The sequence below is a fragment of the Cetorhinus maximus genome, chromosome 1 (assembly GCF_964194155.1).
Source record: "Cetorhinus maximus chromosome 1, sCetMax3.hap1.1, whole genome shotgun sequence".
Classification (NCBI taxonomy): domain Eukaryota; kingdom Metazoa; phylum Chordata; class Chondrichthyes; order Lamniformes; family Cetorhinidae; genus Cetorhinus; species Cetorhinus maximus.
The window spans coordinates 248,156,496-248,174,920 of NC_135879.1; the positions used below are offsets into that span (position 1 = coordinate 248,156,496).

The 18,425-nt window shown below is 47.3% G+C and overlaps 1 protein-coding gene across 1 annotated transcript in view; it reads left to right on the forward strand.

The window, feature by feature from the left end:
- LOC144680247 (disintegrin and metalloproteinase domain-containing protein 12-like) overlaps window positions 1–18,425 on the forward strand; it is a 378,378-nt gene that overhangs the window by 38,092 nt on the left and 321,861 nt on the right. Inside the window, exon 2 of the mRNA XM_078541279.1 lies at window positions 577–686. Coding sequence (XP_078397405.1) covers window positions 577–686 — 110 coding nt within the window. The remainder of the gene's footprint in view (window positions 1–576; window positions 687–18,425) is intronic.

Genomic DNA, 18,425 nt, shown 5'->3' on the forward strand with positions numbered 1-18,425 from the left:
CTGAGAGATCACAGTGATGGCACGTAGTGACACTGAGAGATCACAGTGATAGCAAGTAGTGACACTGAGAGATCACAGTGATAGCACGTAGTGACACTGAGAGATCACAGTGATAGCACGTATTGACACTGATAGATCACAGTGATAGCACGTAGTGACACTGAGCGATCACAGTGATAGCACGTAGTGACACTGAGAGATCACAGTGATGGCAAATAGTGACACTGAGTGAACCCACAGCTGGGTTCGACTGGTGCTTTGGATCCCAGTTGGAATCTGGCGACACTGGTAGTTTGCAGTGCTGTGGTGAGCTTGTCCTGAGAGATCTCATTGTTGTCCAGTACTGACAGTGAGAGGCCCCAATGCTGGCACACATTTTCACTGAAATTCCACCAGCTGCTGTGGTGATATTTAAACCCATGTCCCCAGTGCATTAGCCTGGCTCCTTGGATTGTTATTCCAGTGACATTAACACAATATCACCAGCTCCCCATGGTCCCGAGTATAACCGTGCAGCATGTATTATGAACTAATCTTTTTTGAAATGCCATTAAATTTCCCTTGCATTTCCCGCAGGTTTCCAATCTCACCAGAAAAAGCTTCTTGAAGAACTGAAGGATTACAAGTTTGTATTCTCACACGTTGTATCTGGGAAAGAGAAACGGAGTGTAGCTAAACCACCCCAGGTAATTAATCTGACAGGGTTCTACGGTCTGATTGCATTGACTCAATCCAGCCTGTTGTGCCACCCCTGTCTAATGATCTCAATCATTTCAATCCATCCAACAGCAACGGTTTGTATTCATAAAATGTTCCAAAGTGCTTCACAGGTATAGGATAAAGCAAAAACAAGGCAACGAGACCCATAAGGCGATATTAGGGCAGCTGAAACTTGTGGTTAAAAAGGTAGGTTTTACTAGCATCTTAATGGAGCGATGCAAGGTAAAGAGAAAGAAGCTTGCGGAAGAAATTCCAGAGCTTAGGATTCAGGCGGCTGAAGGTTGAGCGATTAAAATCAGGAATGCTCAAGAGGGCAGAATAACCGTGGATATCTTAAAGGGTTCTGGGGCTGGACATGATTACAAGCGATAAGGAAGAGCAAGATCATAGAGAGTTAAAAAAAAGAGAATTTAAATCAAGGCATATTTAACTGGGAGCCAATGTAGGTCAGTCAACAGAATTTGGTGTGCGTTAGGAGATAGTATGAGTAGCTCTGTTTCAGCAGCAGATGAGCTGAGGTAGGTGAGAAGTCAGATGTTATGGAACCGGAAATAAACACTCTTGAAGATGGCACAAAAATGTGGTAGGAATTTGATCTCAAGTTACGATTAGATCAATAAGAATGGTATCAGGCGAAAACAGTCCTACCCAGCTGGATAGTGGTGGACAGACAGTGCAGGAGGATGGGGACATTAACAGTGTCAAAGTTTCCATACAGGTCAAGAAGGATGAGGAGGGAGAGTTTATGTTTGTCGCAGTCACATGGGATATGATCAGGCAGTCGTCCAGATGGACGGTCTCCGTACCTGGCATGGCTCGGTTTTGGTGCTCCTGCACTCTGCATCTTATGGGAAGATATATTTGTGGGGTTTGAACCCCTCTATTCTCAGCTATCCCACAATAAACCAGCAGCCAATCCAAAAACTGGACCTTGAAAGCCTGCCTAGCTTTATTTTATTCGCTCAAGCGATGTGGACGATGCTGGCATTTATTGCCCATCTTTACCTGTTGTATGTACACCCACAGTGCTCTTAGAAAGAGAGTTCCAGGATCCCGACCCAGCAACAGTGAAGGAACGGTGATATATTTCCAAGTCAGGCTGGTGTGTGGTTTGGAGGGGAACTTGTAGGTGGTGGTGTTCCCATGTGTCTGCTGCCCTTTTCCTCTAGGTGGTAGAGGTCGTGGGTTTGGAAGGTGCTGTCGAAGGAAACTTATGAGCTGCTGCAGTGCATCTTGTAGATGGTGCACTCTACTGCTACTGGGCATCAGTGGTGGAGGGAGTGAATATTTTGCCATTCGTTTCTGCTTTTTATACTCTGCCCAATCTTCTGACCTGCCACCCATCTTTGCACAATGATATGCTTTTCCATTAAGGTTCATACCATCCTTAATTTTTTTTTTTAGTTAACCACAGATAGAAGGTCCTCCCCTTGGAATTTTTCTTTCTTATTGGAATTTATCTATTCTGTGTATTCTGAAATTGCTAAAATGTCTTCCACTGCATCTCAATTGACATATCCCTTAACCTAATTTGTTAGTTCGTGTTAGCTAGCTTTGCGTTCATGCCCTCATAATTGCCTTTATCTAACTTTATAGTACTACTCTTGGACCTACCCTTCTCTCCTCCAAACCAAATGCAAAATTCAATCATATTACGATTGCTGCTATGAGTGAGACTGAGAACGGAGCCATGGAGTTCAAAGAGCAGGAGAAGGGGGCAAGAACGAGAATGGAGCTGAGGAGTTAGAAGAGCACGAGAAGGAGCAAGACCGACAGCGGAGCTGAGGAGTTAGAAGAGCCCAAGGAGGAGCAAGAGCAGAGCCTGGGAGTTAGAACAGTGTGAGAAGGAGCAAGACAAAGAGCGGAGACAGGAGTTAAAAGAGTGTGAGAAGTCCCGAGAGTGAGAGAGGAGCTGGGGAGTTAGAAGAGCCCGAGAAGGAGCGAGATGAGCCGGGGAGATTGAAGAGCACGAGAAGGAACGAGATTGAGAACGGAGCTTGGGAGTTAAAAGAGCCCGAGAAGGATCAAGACCAAGAAAGGAGCTAGGGAGTTTTTTTTTATATTCATTTTCAGGATGTGGGCTTCGCTGGCTAGGCCAGCATTTGTTGCCCAGACCTAGTTGCCCTTGAGAAGGTGGTGGTGAGCTGCCTTCTTGAACCGCTGCAGTCCATATGGTGTAGGTACACCCACAGTGCTGTTAGGGAGGGAGTTCCAGGATTTTGACCCAGCGACAGTGAAGGAACGGTGATATATTTCCAAGTCAGGATGGTGAGTGACTTGGAGGGGAACTTCCAGATGATGGTGTTCCCATCTATCTGCTGCCCTTGTCCTTCTAGATGGTAGTGGCTATGGGTTTGGAAGGTGCTATCTAAGGAGTCTTGGTGCATTTGCATCTTGGTGCATCTTGTAGATGGTGCACTCCGCTGCTACTGTGCGTCAATGGTGGAGGGAGTGAATGTTTGTGGATGTGGTGCCAATCAACTGGGCTGCTTTGTCCTGGACAGTATCAAGCTTCTTGAGTGTTGTTCTTGAGTGATGAGCTGCACTCATCCAGGCAAATGGGGAGTATTCCATCATGACTTGCTCCTTGTAGATGGTGTACAGTCTTTGTGGAGTCAGGAGGTGAGTTACTCATCGCACTATTCCTAACCTCTGACCTGCTCTTGTAGCCACAGTATTTATATGGCTAGTCCAGCTCAGTTTCTGGTCAATGGTAACCCTCAGGATGTTGACAGTGGGGGATTCAGTGATGGCAATGCCATTGAACATCAAGGGGCGATGGTTGGATTCTCTCTTGTTGGAGATGGTCGTTGCCTGGCACTTGTGTGGCGTGAATGTTACTTGCCACTTGTCAGCCCCAGGCTGGATATTGTCCAGGTCTTGCTGCATTTGGACATGGACCGCTTCAGTATCTGAGGAGTCGCAAATGATGCGGAACATTGTGCAATCATCAGCGAACATCCCCACTTCTGAGCTTACAATGGAAGGAAGGTCATTGATGAAGCAGCTGAAGATGGTTGGGCCGAGGACACTACCCTGAGGAACTCCTGCAGTGATGTGCTGGAGCTGAGATGACTGACCTCCAACAACCACAACCATCTTCCTTTGTGCTAGGTATGACTTCAACCAGCAGAGAGTTTTCCCCTGATCCCCATTAACTCCAGTTTTGCTAGGGCTCCTTGATGCCACACTTGGTCAAATGCTGCCTTGATGTCAAGGGCAGTCACTCTCACTTCACCGCGAGAGTTCAGCTCTTTTGTCCACATTTGAACCAAGGCTGTAATAAGGTCAGGAGCTGAGTGGCCCTGGCAGAACCCAAACTGGGCACCAGTGAGCAGGTTATTGCTAAGAAAGTGCTGCTCGATAGCAGTGTTGATGACCCCTTCCATTACTTTACTGATGATCGAGGGTAAAATGATGGAGCGGTAATTGGCCGGGATAGTTGTCCTGCTTTTTGTGTACAGGACATACCTGGGCAATTTTCCATATAGCCGGGTAGATGCCAGTATTGTAGCTGTACTGGAACAGCTTGGCTAGGGGTGCGGCAAGTTCTGGAGCACAAGTCTTCAGTACCAATGCCGGAATATTGTCAGGGCCCATAGCCTTTGCAGTATCCAGTGCCTTCAGCCATTTCTTGATATCACGTGGAGTGAATTGAATTGGCTGAAGACTGGCACCTGTGATGCTGGGGAGCTCCGGGGCAGGCCAAGGTGGATCATCCACTCAGCACTTCTGGCTGAAGATTGTTGCAAATGCCTTATCTTTTACACTGAGGTGCTGGGCTCCTCCATCATTGAGGATGGGGATATTTGTGGAGCCTCCTCCAGTGAGCGTTTTAATTGCCCATCACCATTCACGACTGGATGTGAAAGGACTGCAGAGTTTTGATCTGATCTGTTGTTTGTGGGATCACTTAGCTCTGTCTATCACTTGCTGCTTATGCTGTTTGAAACTCAAGTGGTCCTGTGTTATAGCTTCACCAGGTTGACTCCTCATTTTTAGGTATGCCTGATGCTGCTCCTGGCATGCCCTCCTCCACTCTTCATTGAACCAGGGTTGATCCCCTGGCTTGATGGTAATGGTAGAGTGGGGGATATGCTGGGCCATGAGGTTACAGATTGTGTTCGAGTACAATTCTACTGCTGCTGATGGCCCACAGCGCCTCATGTTCAGTCTTGAGTTGCTAGATCTGTTTGAAATCTATCCCATTTAGCACGATGGTAGTGCCACACAACACGATGGAGGGTTTCCTCAATATGAAGGTGGAACGTCGTCTCCACAAGGACTGTGTGGTGGTCACTCTTACCGATAATGTCATGGACAGATGCATCTGCGGCAGGCAGGTTGGTGAGGATGAGGTCAAGTATATTTTTCCCTCTTGGTTCCCTCACCACCTACTGCAGACACAGTCTAGCAGCGATGTCATTTTGGACTTGGCTCGGTCAGTAGTGGTGTTACCAAGCCACTGTTGGTGATGGACATTGAAGTCCCCCAACCAGAGTACATTCTGTGCCCTTGCCACCCTCAATGCTTCCTACAAGTGATGTTCAACATGGAGGAGCACTGATTCATTAGCTGAGGGAGAGTGGTACGTGGTAATCAGCAGGAGATTTCCTTGCCCATGTTTGATCTGATGCCATGAGACTCCATGGGGTCTAGAGTTGATGTTGAGGACTGCCAGGCAACTCCCTCCCAACTGTATACCAGTGTGCTGCCACCTCTGCTGGGTCTATCCTGCCAGTGGGACATACCCAGCAATGGTGATGGTGATGTCCAGGACATTATCTGTAAGGTATGGTTCTGTGAGGATGACTATGTCAGGCTGTTGCTTGACTTGTCTGTGAGGCAGCTCTCACAATTTTAGCACTAGCCCCCAGATGTTAGTAAGGAGGACTTTGCAGTGCTGAGGTTGATGCCGGATGATCCATCCGGTTTCATTCCTTTTTAGTGGTTTGTTACAACTGAGTGCCTTGTTGGGCCATTTAAGAGTCAACCACATTGCTGTGGATCTGGAGACCAGCTAAGGATGATAGATTTCCTTCCCTACTGGATATTAGGGAACCAGGTGGGTCTTTGCAACAATTGACAGTAGTCACTTAGACTTTTAATTCCAGATTTTTATTGCCATGGCAGGATTTGAACCCAGGTCCTCAGGCCATTACCCTGGGTCTCTGGATTACTAGTCCAGTGACAATACTACTACGCCATCACCTCCCCTAACAGATCACCCAAGCCTGGATATTGTTCAGGTCTCACTGCATTTGAACATGGACTGTATCAGTATCTGAGGAGTCGTGAATGGTGCTGAACATTGTGCAATCATCAGCGAACATCCCCACTTCTGACCTTATGATGGAAGGAAGGTCATTGATGAAGCAGCTGAAGATGGTTGGGCCGAGGACACTACCCTGAGGAACTCCTGCAGTGATGTCCTGGAGCTGAGGTGACTGACCTCCAACAACCACAACCAACTTCCTTTATGCTAGGTGTGACTCCAACCAGCAGAGAGTTTACTCGTGGATTGGCATTGAATCCAGTTTTGCTAGGGCTCCTTGATGTCACATTCGGTCAAATGCGGCCTTGATGTCAAGGGTAGTCATTCTGACACGAGCGTGAGAAGGAGAAAAACTGACAGAGGAGCTCGGGGGTTTGATTAGCATGAGAAGGGGTGAGATCGAGAGCAAACTGGGGAGTTAAAAGGGCGTGAGAAGGAGCGAGACCGAGAGCAGAGCTGGAAGTTAGACTGGCATCTGTGATGCTGGGGACTTCCGGAGGAGGCTGCGATGGATCGTCTATTTAAGCACATCTGGCTGAAGATTGTTGTAAATGCATGAGCCTTATCTTTTGCACTGATGTGCTGGGATCCCCCATCATTGAGAATGGGGATATTTGTGGAGCCTCCTCCTCCAGTAAGTTGTTTAATTGTCCACCACCATTCACGACTGGACCTAGAAGGACTACAGAGCTTAGATCAGATCCGATGGTTGTGGGATCGCTTAGCTCTGTCTATCACATCCTGCTTTCACTCTTTGGCACACAAGTATCCCTGTGTTGTATCTTCACCAGGTTGGCATCTTGTTTTTAGGTGCTGCTCCTGACATGGCCTCTTGCACTCTTCATTGAACCAGTGTTGATCCCCTGGCTTGATGGTAATGCTAGAGTGGGGGTTATGCTGTGCCTGGAGGTTACAGATTGTGGTTGAGTACAATTCTGCTGCTGCTGCTTGCTAACGTCAGTGATTCTTCCAAGGTGTGTTCAACGTGGAGGAGTGCTGATTCATCAGCTGAGGGAGGGTGGTATGTGGTAATCAGCAGGAGGTTTCCTTGCCCATGTTTGACCTCATACCATGAGACTTCATGGGGTCTGGAATCGATGTTGAGGACTGCCATGTCAACTCCCTCCTGATGTTATAACATTGTGCCATTGACTTTGCTGGGTCAGCCCTGTCAGTGGGACAGAACATACCCAGCAATGGTAGTAGAGGTGTTTAGGATAAATTGTCGATTATAATCCTGAGAGTTGGCTGTATCAGTTGCTTGACCAGTTTGTGGAGAAACTCTCCTGAATTTTACACAAGCCCTCAAATGTTTGCCAGGTTGACTGAGCACAGTATGAGCACAGTGTGAGCACAGTGTGAGCACAGTGTGAGCACAGCGTGAGCACAGTGTGAGCACAGTATGAGCACAGGGTGACTGAGCACAGTATGAGCAAAGTGTCAGCACAGTATGAGCACAGTGTGAGCACAGTATGAGCACAGTGTGAGCTCAGTGTGAGCACAGTGTGAGCGCAGTGTGAACACAGTGTGAGCAAAGTGTGAGCACAGTGTGAGCGCAGTGTGAGCGCAGTGTGAGTACAGTGTGAGCTTAGTGTAAGCACAGTGTGAGCACAGTGTGACTGAGCACAGTATGAACACAGTGTGAGCACAGTATGAGCACAGTGTGAGCACAGTGTGAGCTCAGTGTGAGCACAGTGTGAGCGCAGTGTGAACACAGTGTGAGCAAAGTGTGAGCACAGTGAGCACAGTGTGAGCACAGTATGAGCACAATATGAGCACAGGGTGAGCACAGTGTGAGCACAGCCTGAGCACAGTGTGAGCACAGTAGGAGAACAATATGAGCACAGTGTGAGCACAGTGTGAGCACAGTATGATAACAATATGAGCACAGTGTGAGCACAGTGTGAACACAGTGTGAGTACAGTGTGAGCACAGTGTGAGCACAGTATGAGAACAATATGAGCACAGTGTGAGCACAGTATGAGCACAGTGTGAGCACAGTATGAGCACAGTGTGAGTACAGTGTGAGCACAGTATGAGCACAGTGTGAGTACACTGTGAGCACAGTGTGAGCACAGTGTGAGCACAGTATGAGCACAGTGTGAGCACAGTATGAGCACAGTGTGAGTACAGTGTGAGCACAGTGTGAGCACAGTATGAGCACAGTGTGAGCACAGTGTGAGCACAGTGTGAGTACAGTGTGAGCATAGTATGAGCACAGTGTGAGCACAGTGTGAGCACAGTGTGAGTACAGTGTGAGCACAGTGTGAGCACAGTATGAGCACAGTGTGAGCACAGGGTGAGCACAGTGTGAGCACAGTATGAGCACAGTGTGAGTACAGTGTGAGCACAGTATGAGCACAGTGTGAGCACAGTGTGAGCACAGTGTGAGTACAGTGTGAGCACAGTGTGAGTACAGTGTGAGCACAGTATGTGCACAATGTGAGCACAGTGTGAGCACAGTGTGAGTACAGTGTGAGCACAGTATGAGCACAGTGTGAGCACAGTGAGCACAGTGTGAGCACAATATGAGCACAGGGTGAGCACAGTGTGAGCACAGTGTGAGCACAGTGTGAGCACAATATGAGCACAGTGTGAGCACAGTGTGAGCACAGTGTGAGTACAGTGTGAGCACAGTGTGAGCACAGTATGAGTACAGTGTGAGTACAGTATGAGCACAGTGTGAGCACAGTGTGAGCACAGTGTGAGTACAGTGTGAGCACAGTGTGAGCACAGTGTGAGCACAGGGTGAGCACAGTATGAGCACAGTGTGAGCACAGTGTGAGCACAGGGTGAGCACACTGTGAGCACAGTGTGAGTACAGTGTGAGCACAGGGTGAGCACAGGGTGAGCACAGGGTGAGCACAGTGTGAGTACAGTGTGAGCACAGTGTGAGTACAGTGTGAGCACAGTGTGAGCACAGGGTGAGCACAGTGTGAGCACAGTATGAGCACAGTGAGCACAGTGTGAGCACAGTATGAGCACAGTGTGAGCACAGTGTGAGCACAGTGTGAGCACAGTGTGCCATTGTCATTTCTGGTGCCTAGGTCGATGGTGGGTGATTGGTTTGGTTTCATTCCTTTTTGACTCTTCTGCCATGGTCTGGTATAACTGAATACTTGCTAGGTTACGTCAGAGGATATTTATGATTAGGCCAGACCAGATAAGCCCGTCAGATTTCTTTCCTCAATCTAGTGAACCAGATGGGTTTTTATGACAATCTGATTTCAGTTTAATTAATGAATTGAATTTAACTTCCACCAGCTGCTGTATCCCCAGAGCATTAGGCTGGGCCTCTAACATTACCACTATGCCACTGACCCCACATATACTATTTACTACTAATGCTTCTGCAAACCACCAGAAATGCCATCTGTATGCAGCAAGGCAGCCACAGTGTTCTCTCTGCAGTGGACAAAGCTCTAACCAAGTTGTGAGCTGCTGCATGAGCCACATTGTAGCATCGCCCTGCTGCAGTCTGAGGCCGCCGCACGGGTGTCACCAGCGACAGCCTCTGCGGGTAGCCCTTGTCCCCAAGGAACCAACCCTGGAGCCTCTGTGGACCCTGGAAGACCACAGGGATCTGCGAGCGACTTGGTGAAGGCATCATGCACACTCCCTGGAAACGGCGCTCATACCTGCAAGATGCGTTTCTGGTGGTTGCACACCAGCTGAACGTTCAGTGAGTGGAAACCCTTGATGAAGTCCACTGAGTGTAGTGACGGAGACCTGAGCACCACATGAGAGCAGTCAACCGCACCCTCCACCTGTGACCTGTGACCTGCAGACAGGAAACAAAGAGTAGGAATAAACGGGTCTTTTTCCGAATGGCAGGCAGTGACTAGTGGGGTACCGCAGGGATCGGTGCTGGGACCCCAGTTATTCACAATATACATTAATGATTTAGATGAGGGAACTAAATGTAATATCTCCAAATTTGCAGATGACACAAAGCTGGGTGGGAGGGTGAGCTGTGAGGAGGATGCAGAGATGCTTCAGTGTGATTTGGATAAGCTGAGTGAGTGGGCAAATGCATGGCAGATGCAGTATAATGTGGATAAATGTGAGGTTATCCACTTTGGTAGCAAAAACAGGAAGGCAGATTATTATCTGAATGGCTATAAATTGAGAGATGGGAATGTGCAACGAGACCTGGGTGTCCTTGTACACCAGTCGCTGAAGGTAAGCATGCAGGTGCAGCAGGCGGTAAAGAAGGCAAATGGTATGTTGGCCCTCATAGCCAGAGGATTCGAGTACAGGAACAAGGATGTCTTGCTACAATTATACAGGGCCTTGGTGAGACCGCACCTGGAATATTGTGCGCAGTTTTGGTCTCCTTATCTGAGGAAGGATGTTCTTGCTATAGAGGGAATGCAGCGAAGGTTTACCAGACTGATTCCTGGGATGGCAGGACTGACAAATGAGGAGAGATTGAGTCGGTTAGGATTATATTCGCTGGAGTTCAGAAGAATGAGGGGGGATCTCATAGAAACCTATAAAATTCTAACAGGACTAGACAGGGCAGATGCAGGAAGGATGTTCTCAATGGTGGAGGAGTCCAGAACCAGGGGTCACAGTCTGAGGATATGGGGTAGACCATTTAGGACTGAGATGAGGAGAAATTTCTTCACCCAGAGAATGGTGAGTGTGTGGAATTCACGACCACAGAAAGTAGTTGAAGCCAAAACATTGTATGTTTTCCAGAAGGAGTTAGATATAGCTCTTGGGGTGAAAGGGATCAAAGGATATGGGGAGAAAGTGAGAGCAGGCTATTGATCATAATGAATGGCGGAGCAGGCTCGAAGGGCCAAATGGCCTACTCCTGCTCCTAGTTTCTATGTTTCTATGTCTATGTGGGAATCCCGAGATCAGGGCGAATCCAATGGCCCTGGCATCCTGGCTGTCCCGGTCCCGGGCGAAATGCACAAAGTTGTTGCCATGGAGAAGATGGCCTCATGGATGCGTTTGTGGGTGGCAGATTGTGAAATCCCACTGAGGTCACCTGTGGAGCCCTGAAAAGAGCCACTGGTATAGGAATTGAGCTCCTCAGTCACTTTCACAGTCACTGGCAGTGGATGCCCTCCATGTCCCTTTGGCGCCAAGTCCTGCAGTAAGTGGCAGATGTGAACCACCAGGTTCATACGCAGTTGTTGGCGACACTGGTTCTCAGTCATCTGCAGGAATGGCAGGCGGTGTCTATAGGCCCTGGGTTTCGCTACACGCTGACCAGCCACGGTTCATTGTGACTCCTGGGCAGCGTGTGCGGGAGCCCCAGCTGCCCCTTCTTCATGAGGTTGCTGCTCCTGCCTTTGCGCAGCCAGGATCCTCTGTCACTCTCTCCTCCATCTTCTACAGTCTCTGTAGACCATCAGCATACAGCTAGGTCACTAGGATCCATGATCCTGACGTGGTCCTCCTGCAACATGAAAGAGAGAGAGACGTGGTTATCATGGCTGTACATAACACCTTTCCTGGCAACTATGTGACCTCCCCTTAATGCTTCCTGGAGAGTTCTATTCACCCTTGGATGGCCAGAGATGAGTGCGCTGCATGGCTGCCCTGTCAACCTGCGACATGGGGCATACTGGTCCAAACCAGGACGCTCAGATTGCAAAGGGCTATGAGCACCTCCAGCAGTGACTGCTACATTCCCAGTGTTGGCAAGGAGGTTGTACAACGTTTGCTGTCCAACAGCTCTGCGGTCCAATAACGTGGTGGCGAACTCGAAGTCTGTGCTGCGGGGTTGGTGGGGACGGAGGTGGTAAGGTATGGAGTGCTTGGTGGCCCTTTGGTGCCTCCACGATGCTTGCATGGGCGGGCAGGCTAGGAGCCTGACCCCAATCATATCACTGTGGCTGTGCACGTTGCCTGTGTGCTGTTGTGAAACACATCGGCGTGCTTTCCCGCTCATGTGGACGGACGATATGGCGGCTTTCCAAGAGCCTGGAGGGATGGCTTTTTAATGATATGATGATGTATTACAATTAGCTCCCAGCTGACTGATGGCGGGAAACGTGGCTCACTGTCAGTGGGATGAGTGGAAGATCGCGACCTGCCCTCACGTCACCGTGAAGCAGGTCCCACCATAATTTCCACACAGGCCATCTGACAAATCTGTTAGAATTCTTTGAGGAGGTAATGAGTAGGTTAGACAAAGGGGAGCCAATGGATGTTATCTACTTGGACTTCCAGAAGGCCTTTGACAAGGTGCCGCACAGGAGGCTGCTCAGTAAGATAAGAGCCCATGGTGTTAGAGGCAAGGTACTAGCATGGATAGAAGATTGGTTGTCTGGCAGGAGGCAGAGAGTGGGGATAAGGGGGTCCTTCTCAGGATGGCGGCCGGTGACTAGTGGAGTTCCGCAGGGGTCAGTGTTGGGACCACAACTTTTCACTTTATACATTAATGATCTAGATGAAGGAACTGAGGGCATCCTGGCTAAGTTTGCAGATGATACAAAGATAGGTGGAGGGACAGGTAGTATTGAGGAGGCGGGGAGGCTGCAGAAGGATTTGGACAGGTTAGGAGAATGGGCAAAGAAGTGGCAGATGGAATACAACGTGGGCAAGTGTGAGGTCATGCACTTTGGTAGGAAGAATAGAGGCATAGACTATTTTCTAAATGGGGAGAGAATTCAGAAATCTGGAGTGCAAAGGGACTTGGGAGTCCTAGTCCAGGATTCTCTTAAGGTTAACTTGCAGGTTGAGTTGGTAGTTAAGAAGACAAATGCAATGTTGGCATTTATTTCTAGAGGACTAGAATATAAAAGCAGGGATGTGCTGCTGAGGCTTTATAAGGCTCTGGTCAGACCACATTTAGAATATTGTGAGCAATTTTGGGCCCCGTATCTCAGGAAGGATGTGCTGGCCCTGGAGAGGGTCCAGAGGAGGTTCACGAGAACGATCCCAGGAATGAAAGGCTTAACATATGAGGAACGTTTGAGGACTCTGGGACTATACTCGATGGAGTTTAGAAAGATGAGGGGGGATCTGATTGAAACTTACACAATACTGAAAGGCCTGGATAGAGTGGACGTGGGGAAGATGTTTCCATTAGTAGGAGAGACTAGGACCCGAGGGCACAGCCTCAGAGTAAAGGGAAGACCTTTTAGAACAGAGATGAGGAGAAACCTCTTCAGCCAGAGAGTGGTGAATCTGTGGAATTCATTGCCACAGGAGGCTGTGGAGGCCAGGTCATTGAGTGTATTTAAGACCGAGATAGATAGGTTCTTGATTGGTAAGGGGATCAAAGGTTACGGAGAGAAGGCGGGAGAATGGGGTTGAGAAACTTATCAGCTATGATTGAATGGCGGAGCAGACTCGATGGGCCGAATGGCCTAATTTCTGCTCCTATGTTTTATGGTCTTAAGATCAATCGCGCCTGCCATCTCCGTGCTCAGAAAACTCCGCCCTTAATGTTGTGAAGACATGATTGCAAAGTGGGATTCTGCCACCTTCTGGTGCAACGTGTTGGCAGCTGTTTGGCCAATGTAGATTTGAACTAAATTCAGATCTATGGGGGTCAAAAGTTTTGACATTAAAGAAAAAAAGTAAACTATTAAGCCAGATAATAAATGCTACCTGTGCTATAACAGCAGGTGACACAGCTCAAAGGCATCCAACTTGTGTCCTTATTATTCCCTTTCAGACACTGTTATTTTGGTACCTGTAATAGTGCACAAAATCATGAATGAGTCAGGAGATTTAGCTAGATGGACCCAGGTTTGGTCTATTAATGTCATTAGCATTTCAAATGTGATGGTCATGAAGAATAATGTGAATGGCTGTATGAATGTGCTCTCTATTACAAAGAACAAAGAACAAAGAAAAGTACAGCACAGGAACAGGCCCTTCGGCCCTTCAAGCCTGCGCCGATCATATTGCCCGTCAACTAAAACATTTTGCACTACCGGGGTCGGTATCCCTCTATTCCTATCCTTTTCAGGTAATTGTCAAGCTGCCTCTTAAACACCACTATCGTACCTGCTTCCACCACCTCCTCTGGCAGCGAATTCCAGGCACTCACTACCCTCTGCGTAAAAATCTTTCCCCGCACATCTCCTCTATAGTTTTCTCCTCTCACCTTAAATCTATGTCCCCTAGTAATTGACTCTTCCACCCTGGAAAAAAGCTTCTGACTATCTACTCTGTCCATGCCACTCATAATTTTGTAAACTTCTATCAAGTTGCCCCTCAATCTCCGTCGCACTAGTGAGAACAATCCGAGTTTCTCCAACCTCTCCTCATAGCTAATAACCTCCAGACCAGGCAGCATCCTGGTAAACCTCCTCTGCAACCTCTCCAACGCCTCCATATCCTTTTGGTAATGTGGTGACCAGAATTGCACGCAATATTCCAAGTGTGGCCTAACCAAGGTTCTCTACAGCTGCAGCATGACTTCCCAGCTTTTGTACTCAATATGCCTGCCAATGAAGGCAAGCGTGCCATATACCTTCCTGACTACCTTATCCACCTGTGTTGCCACATTCAGTAACCTGTGGACCAGTACACCCAGATCCCTCTGCCCGTCGATGCACTTAAGGGTTCTGCCATTTACTGTATAATTCCGGCCTGTATTAGACCTTCCAAAGTGCATTACCTCGCATTTGTCCGGATTAAACTCCATCTGCCATTTCTCCGCCCAAGTCTCCAACCGATCTATATCCCATTGTACCCTTTAACAATCCTCTTCACTATCTGCAACTCCTCCAACCTTAGTGTCGTCTGCAAACTTACTAATTAGCGCAGTTACATTTTCCTCCAAATCATTTACGTATACTACAAACAGCAAAGCTCCCAGCACTGATCCCTGCGGAACACCACTAGCCACAGCTCTCGATCCAGAAAAGCGCCCTTCCACTGCTACCCTCTGTCTTCTATGACCAAGTCAATTCTGTATTCATCCTGCCAGCTCACCTCTGATCCCGTGCGACTTTACCTTCTTTACCAGTCTGCCATGAGGGACCTTGTCAAAGGCCTTACTGAAATCCATGTATATAACATCCACTACCCTTTCATCGTCGATCATCTTTGTCACTTCGTCGAAAAACTCGATCAAGTTAGTGAGACACGACCTCCCCTTCACAAAACCATGCTGCCTCTCACTAATATGCCCATTTGCTTCCAAATGGTAGTAAATCCTGTCAAAAAGAATCTTCTCCAATAATTTCCCTACCACTGACATAAGGCTCACCGGCCTGTAATTTCCTGGATTATCCCTGCTACCCTTCTTAAACAATGGAACAACATTGGCCATTCTCCAGTCCTCTGGGACCTCACCTGTAGCCAGTGAGGATACAAAGATTTTTGTCAAGGCCTCAGCAATCTCCTCCCTTACCTCCCTCAGTACTCTGGGGTAGATCCCATCTGGCCCTGGGGTCTTATCCACCTTAATATTCTTCAAGACGCCTAACACCTCTATTTTGATCTCAACATGAACCAGGCTATCTTCCCTAGACAAATCGACCGCTAAGTCCTTCTCTTTGGTGAATACTGATGAGAAGTATTCATTTAGTATCTCTCCCATTTCTTCTGGCTCCACACACAGATTCCCACCTCTGTCCCTGAGTTGGCCTACCCTTTCCCTGGCTACCCTCTTGCTTTTTACATATGTATAAAAGGCCTTGGGATTTTTCTTAATCCTGGATGCCAATGACTTTTCATGACTGACCCCTTTTAGCCCTCCTGACTCCTTGCTTAAGTTTCTTCCTACTTTCTTTGTATTCTCCACAGGCTTCATCTGTTCCCAGCCTTCTAGCCTTTACGAATGTTTCCCTTTTCTTTTTGACTAATCTCGCAATATCCTTCGTTTTCCAAGGTTCCTGAAACTTCCATACTTATCCTTCATCCTAGCAGGAACATGCCGGTCCTGAATTCTTATCAACTGATGTTTGAAAGCCCCCCACATGTCAGTTGTTGATTTGCCCTCAAACATCCGCTTCCAGTCTAGATTCCTCCCTAATATTGTTATAATTAGCCTTCCCCAAATTATGCAACTTAACCAAAGGACTCCTGTTATCCTTATCCACCAGTACCTTGAAACTTACTGAATTATGGTCACTTTTCCAGAAATGCTCCCCCACTGAAACTTCGACCACCTGGCCGGGTTCATTCCCTAATACCAGGTCCAGTATTGCCCCTTCCCTAGTTGGACTATCTACATATTGTCTCAGGAAGCCCTCCTGGATGCACCTTACAAATTCTGCACCATCCAAACCCCTAGCACTAAGTGATTCCCAGTCAATATTGGGAAAGTTAAAATCACCCACCACAACAACCCTATAGCTTTTACATCTTTCCAAAATCTGCCTACATAACTGTTCCTCAATCTCCCGCTGGCAATTGGGAGGCCTATAGTAAAGCCCCAACATTGTGACTGCACCCTTCCTATTCTGGAGCTCTACCCATATTGCCTCGCTGCATGAGCCCACCGAGGTGTCCTGTATTGTACAATCATATTGTGGTCACAGTAAAGACACATTGAGAAGCTATGTAAAAATGGTGATGTGGCTATTTTATTTTGGTAACTATTCAATGTCAAGCCTTTATATTAATCAGGATTGACTGTGCATTAGATTTTATTTGATTATTGGTTTCATGTTCTTCTAATTTAATATCCTTATAGAAGAGTTAAAATATTTTGTGCTAAACTGGGGACAGGGCTGCAGCTATTGTGCTATATTGATGATGTCCTGATGATGTCCTGAAGAATGCCAATCATCCGTACATCATTTAGAATTGCTACATTTACCTTCCTTCTGCTGGCACTAGGGAAATAGTTGGAGTGTGATTTATGAAGAATGGGACACATTGAAATTCTACGTAAAATACAGAGCTATCTTTATTTTGTTTTTCAGATTGAGATAGATCAAAATAGATTACATTTTCAAACTAAAGTGAGTGACTCACTGTGAATGAGTGCCAAATGCAAGGTCTGATATATAATTACATTAGGAAAATCAGAGCAGGAAATGTAAGCAGCTCCACCCCCTGACCACAATTTGATTTTCCAGTACTCAGAGACTATGAATCTGTACACGTTAATCTTTCGAACATTCTCCTTAAAATTTTAGTGATATTAAAGATCTATCATAATGTGATTAGTGATATGTACCAGAATGTGAGCAGGTTGCATAAACTTGGCTTGTATTCCCATGAGCACAGAAGATTGAGGGGTGATCTAATCACAGTGCTTAAAACATTATACAGATTTGATCAATTAGATACACGGAAAGCATTTCCCTTGATAGGGTGATTAAGGATGAAGGAATAGAGTCTTAAAATTAGAGCTGGATTACTGAGGAGTGAAAGCAGAAGGCTCTTTTTTCACACAAAAGATGGTATAAACCTGGAATTCTCTGCCCCAAGAGGCAGTGGAAGATGGGATAATTTGAGCTTTCAAGACTGAAATGTATAAATGTTAAGTAAAGGGTTCAAGAAATCTGAAGTTAAGTGGGGTAGATGGAGTCGAGGTACAGATCAGTCACGCTCCATAGGATTATTTTCTTGTAGTTCCACTTACCTTCTCTGGTTGCTACAGTAATTTTGATCGATGATTTAGAAAGGAAATTGGATGGGCATTTGAAGGAAACAAACTTCCAGGACTATGGGGATTGAGTGGAGGAATGGAACTGACTGGATTGCTCCGCAATGAGCCAGCATAAATTCAATGGGCTGAACGGCTTCCTTCTGTGCTGTAAATGACTGTGTTGATGGCCCACAGCACCTCACAGATGCCCAGTCTTGAGTTTCTAGAACTGTTCAAAATCTATCCCATTTAGCACGGTGGTAGTGCCACAACATGATGGAGGGTATCCTCAATGTCAAGGCGTGGTTTCCTCTCCACAAGGATTGTGTGGTGTTTACTTCTACCGACACTGTCATGGACAAATGTATCTGCAGCAGGCAGGTTGGTGAGGATGAGGTCAAGTATGTTTTCCCCTCTTGTTGGTTCCCTCACCACCTGCCGCAGGCTCAGTCTAGCAGAAATGTCCTTTAGGACTTGGCCAGCTCGGTCCATAGTGGAGCTACTGAACCGTTCTTTGTGATGGACATTAAAGTCCCCCACACAGAGTACATTCTGCGCCTTTACCACCCTCAGAGGTGTTCAGCATGGAGGAGTACTGATTCATCAGCTGAGAGGTCACAGTACATGGTGATCAGCAGGAGGTTCCCTTGCCCATATCTGACCTGATGCCATGAGACCTCATACGGGCCGGAGTGAATGTTGAGGACTCACAGGACAACTACCTTCTGACTGTATACCACCATGCTGCCACCACTGCTGGATCTGTCCTGCCAATGGGACAGGACATACCCAGGGATGGTGATGGTGGAGTCTGGGACTTGATCTGTAAGGAATAATTCCGTGAGTATGACTATGTCAGGCTGTTGCTTGACTATACTATGAGATAGCTCTCTCAATTTTGGCACT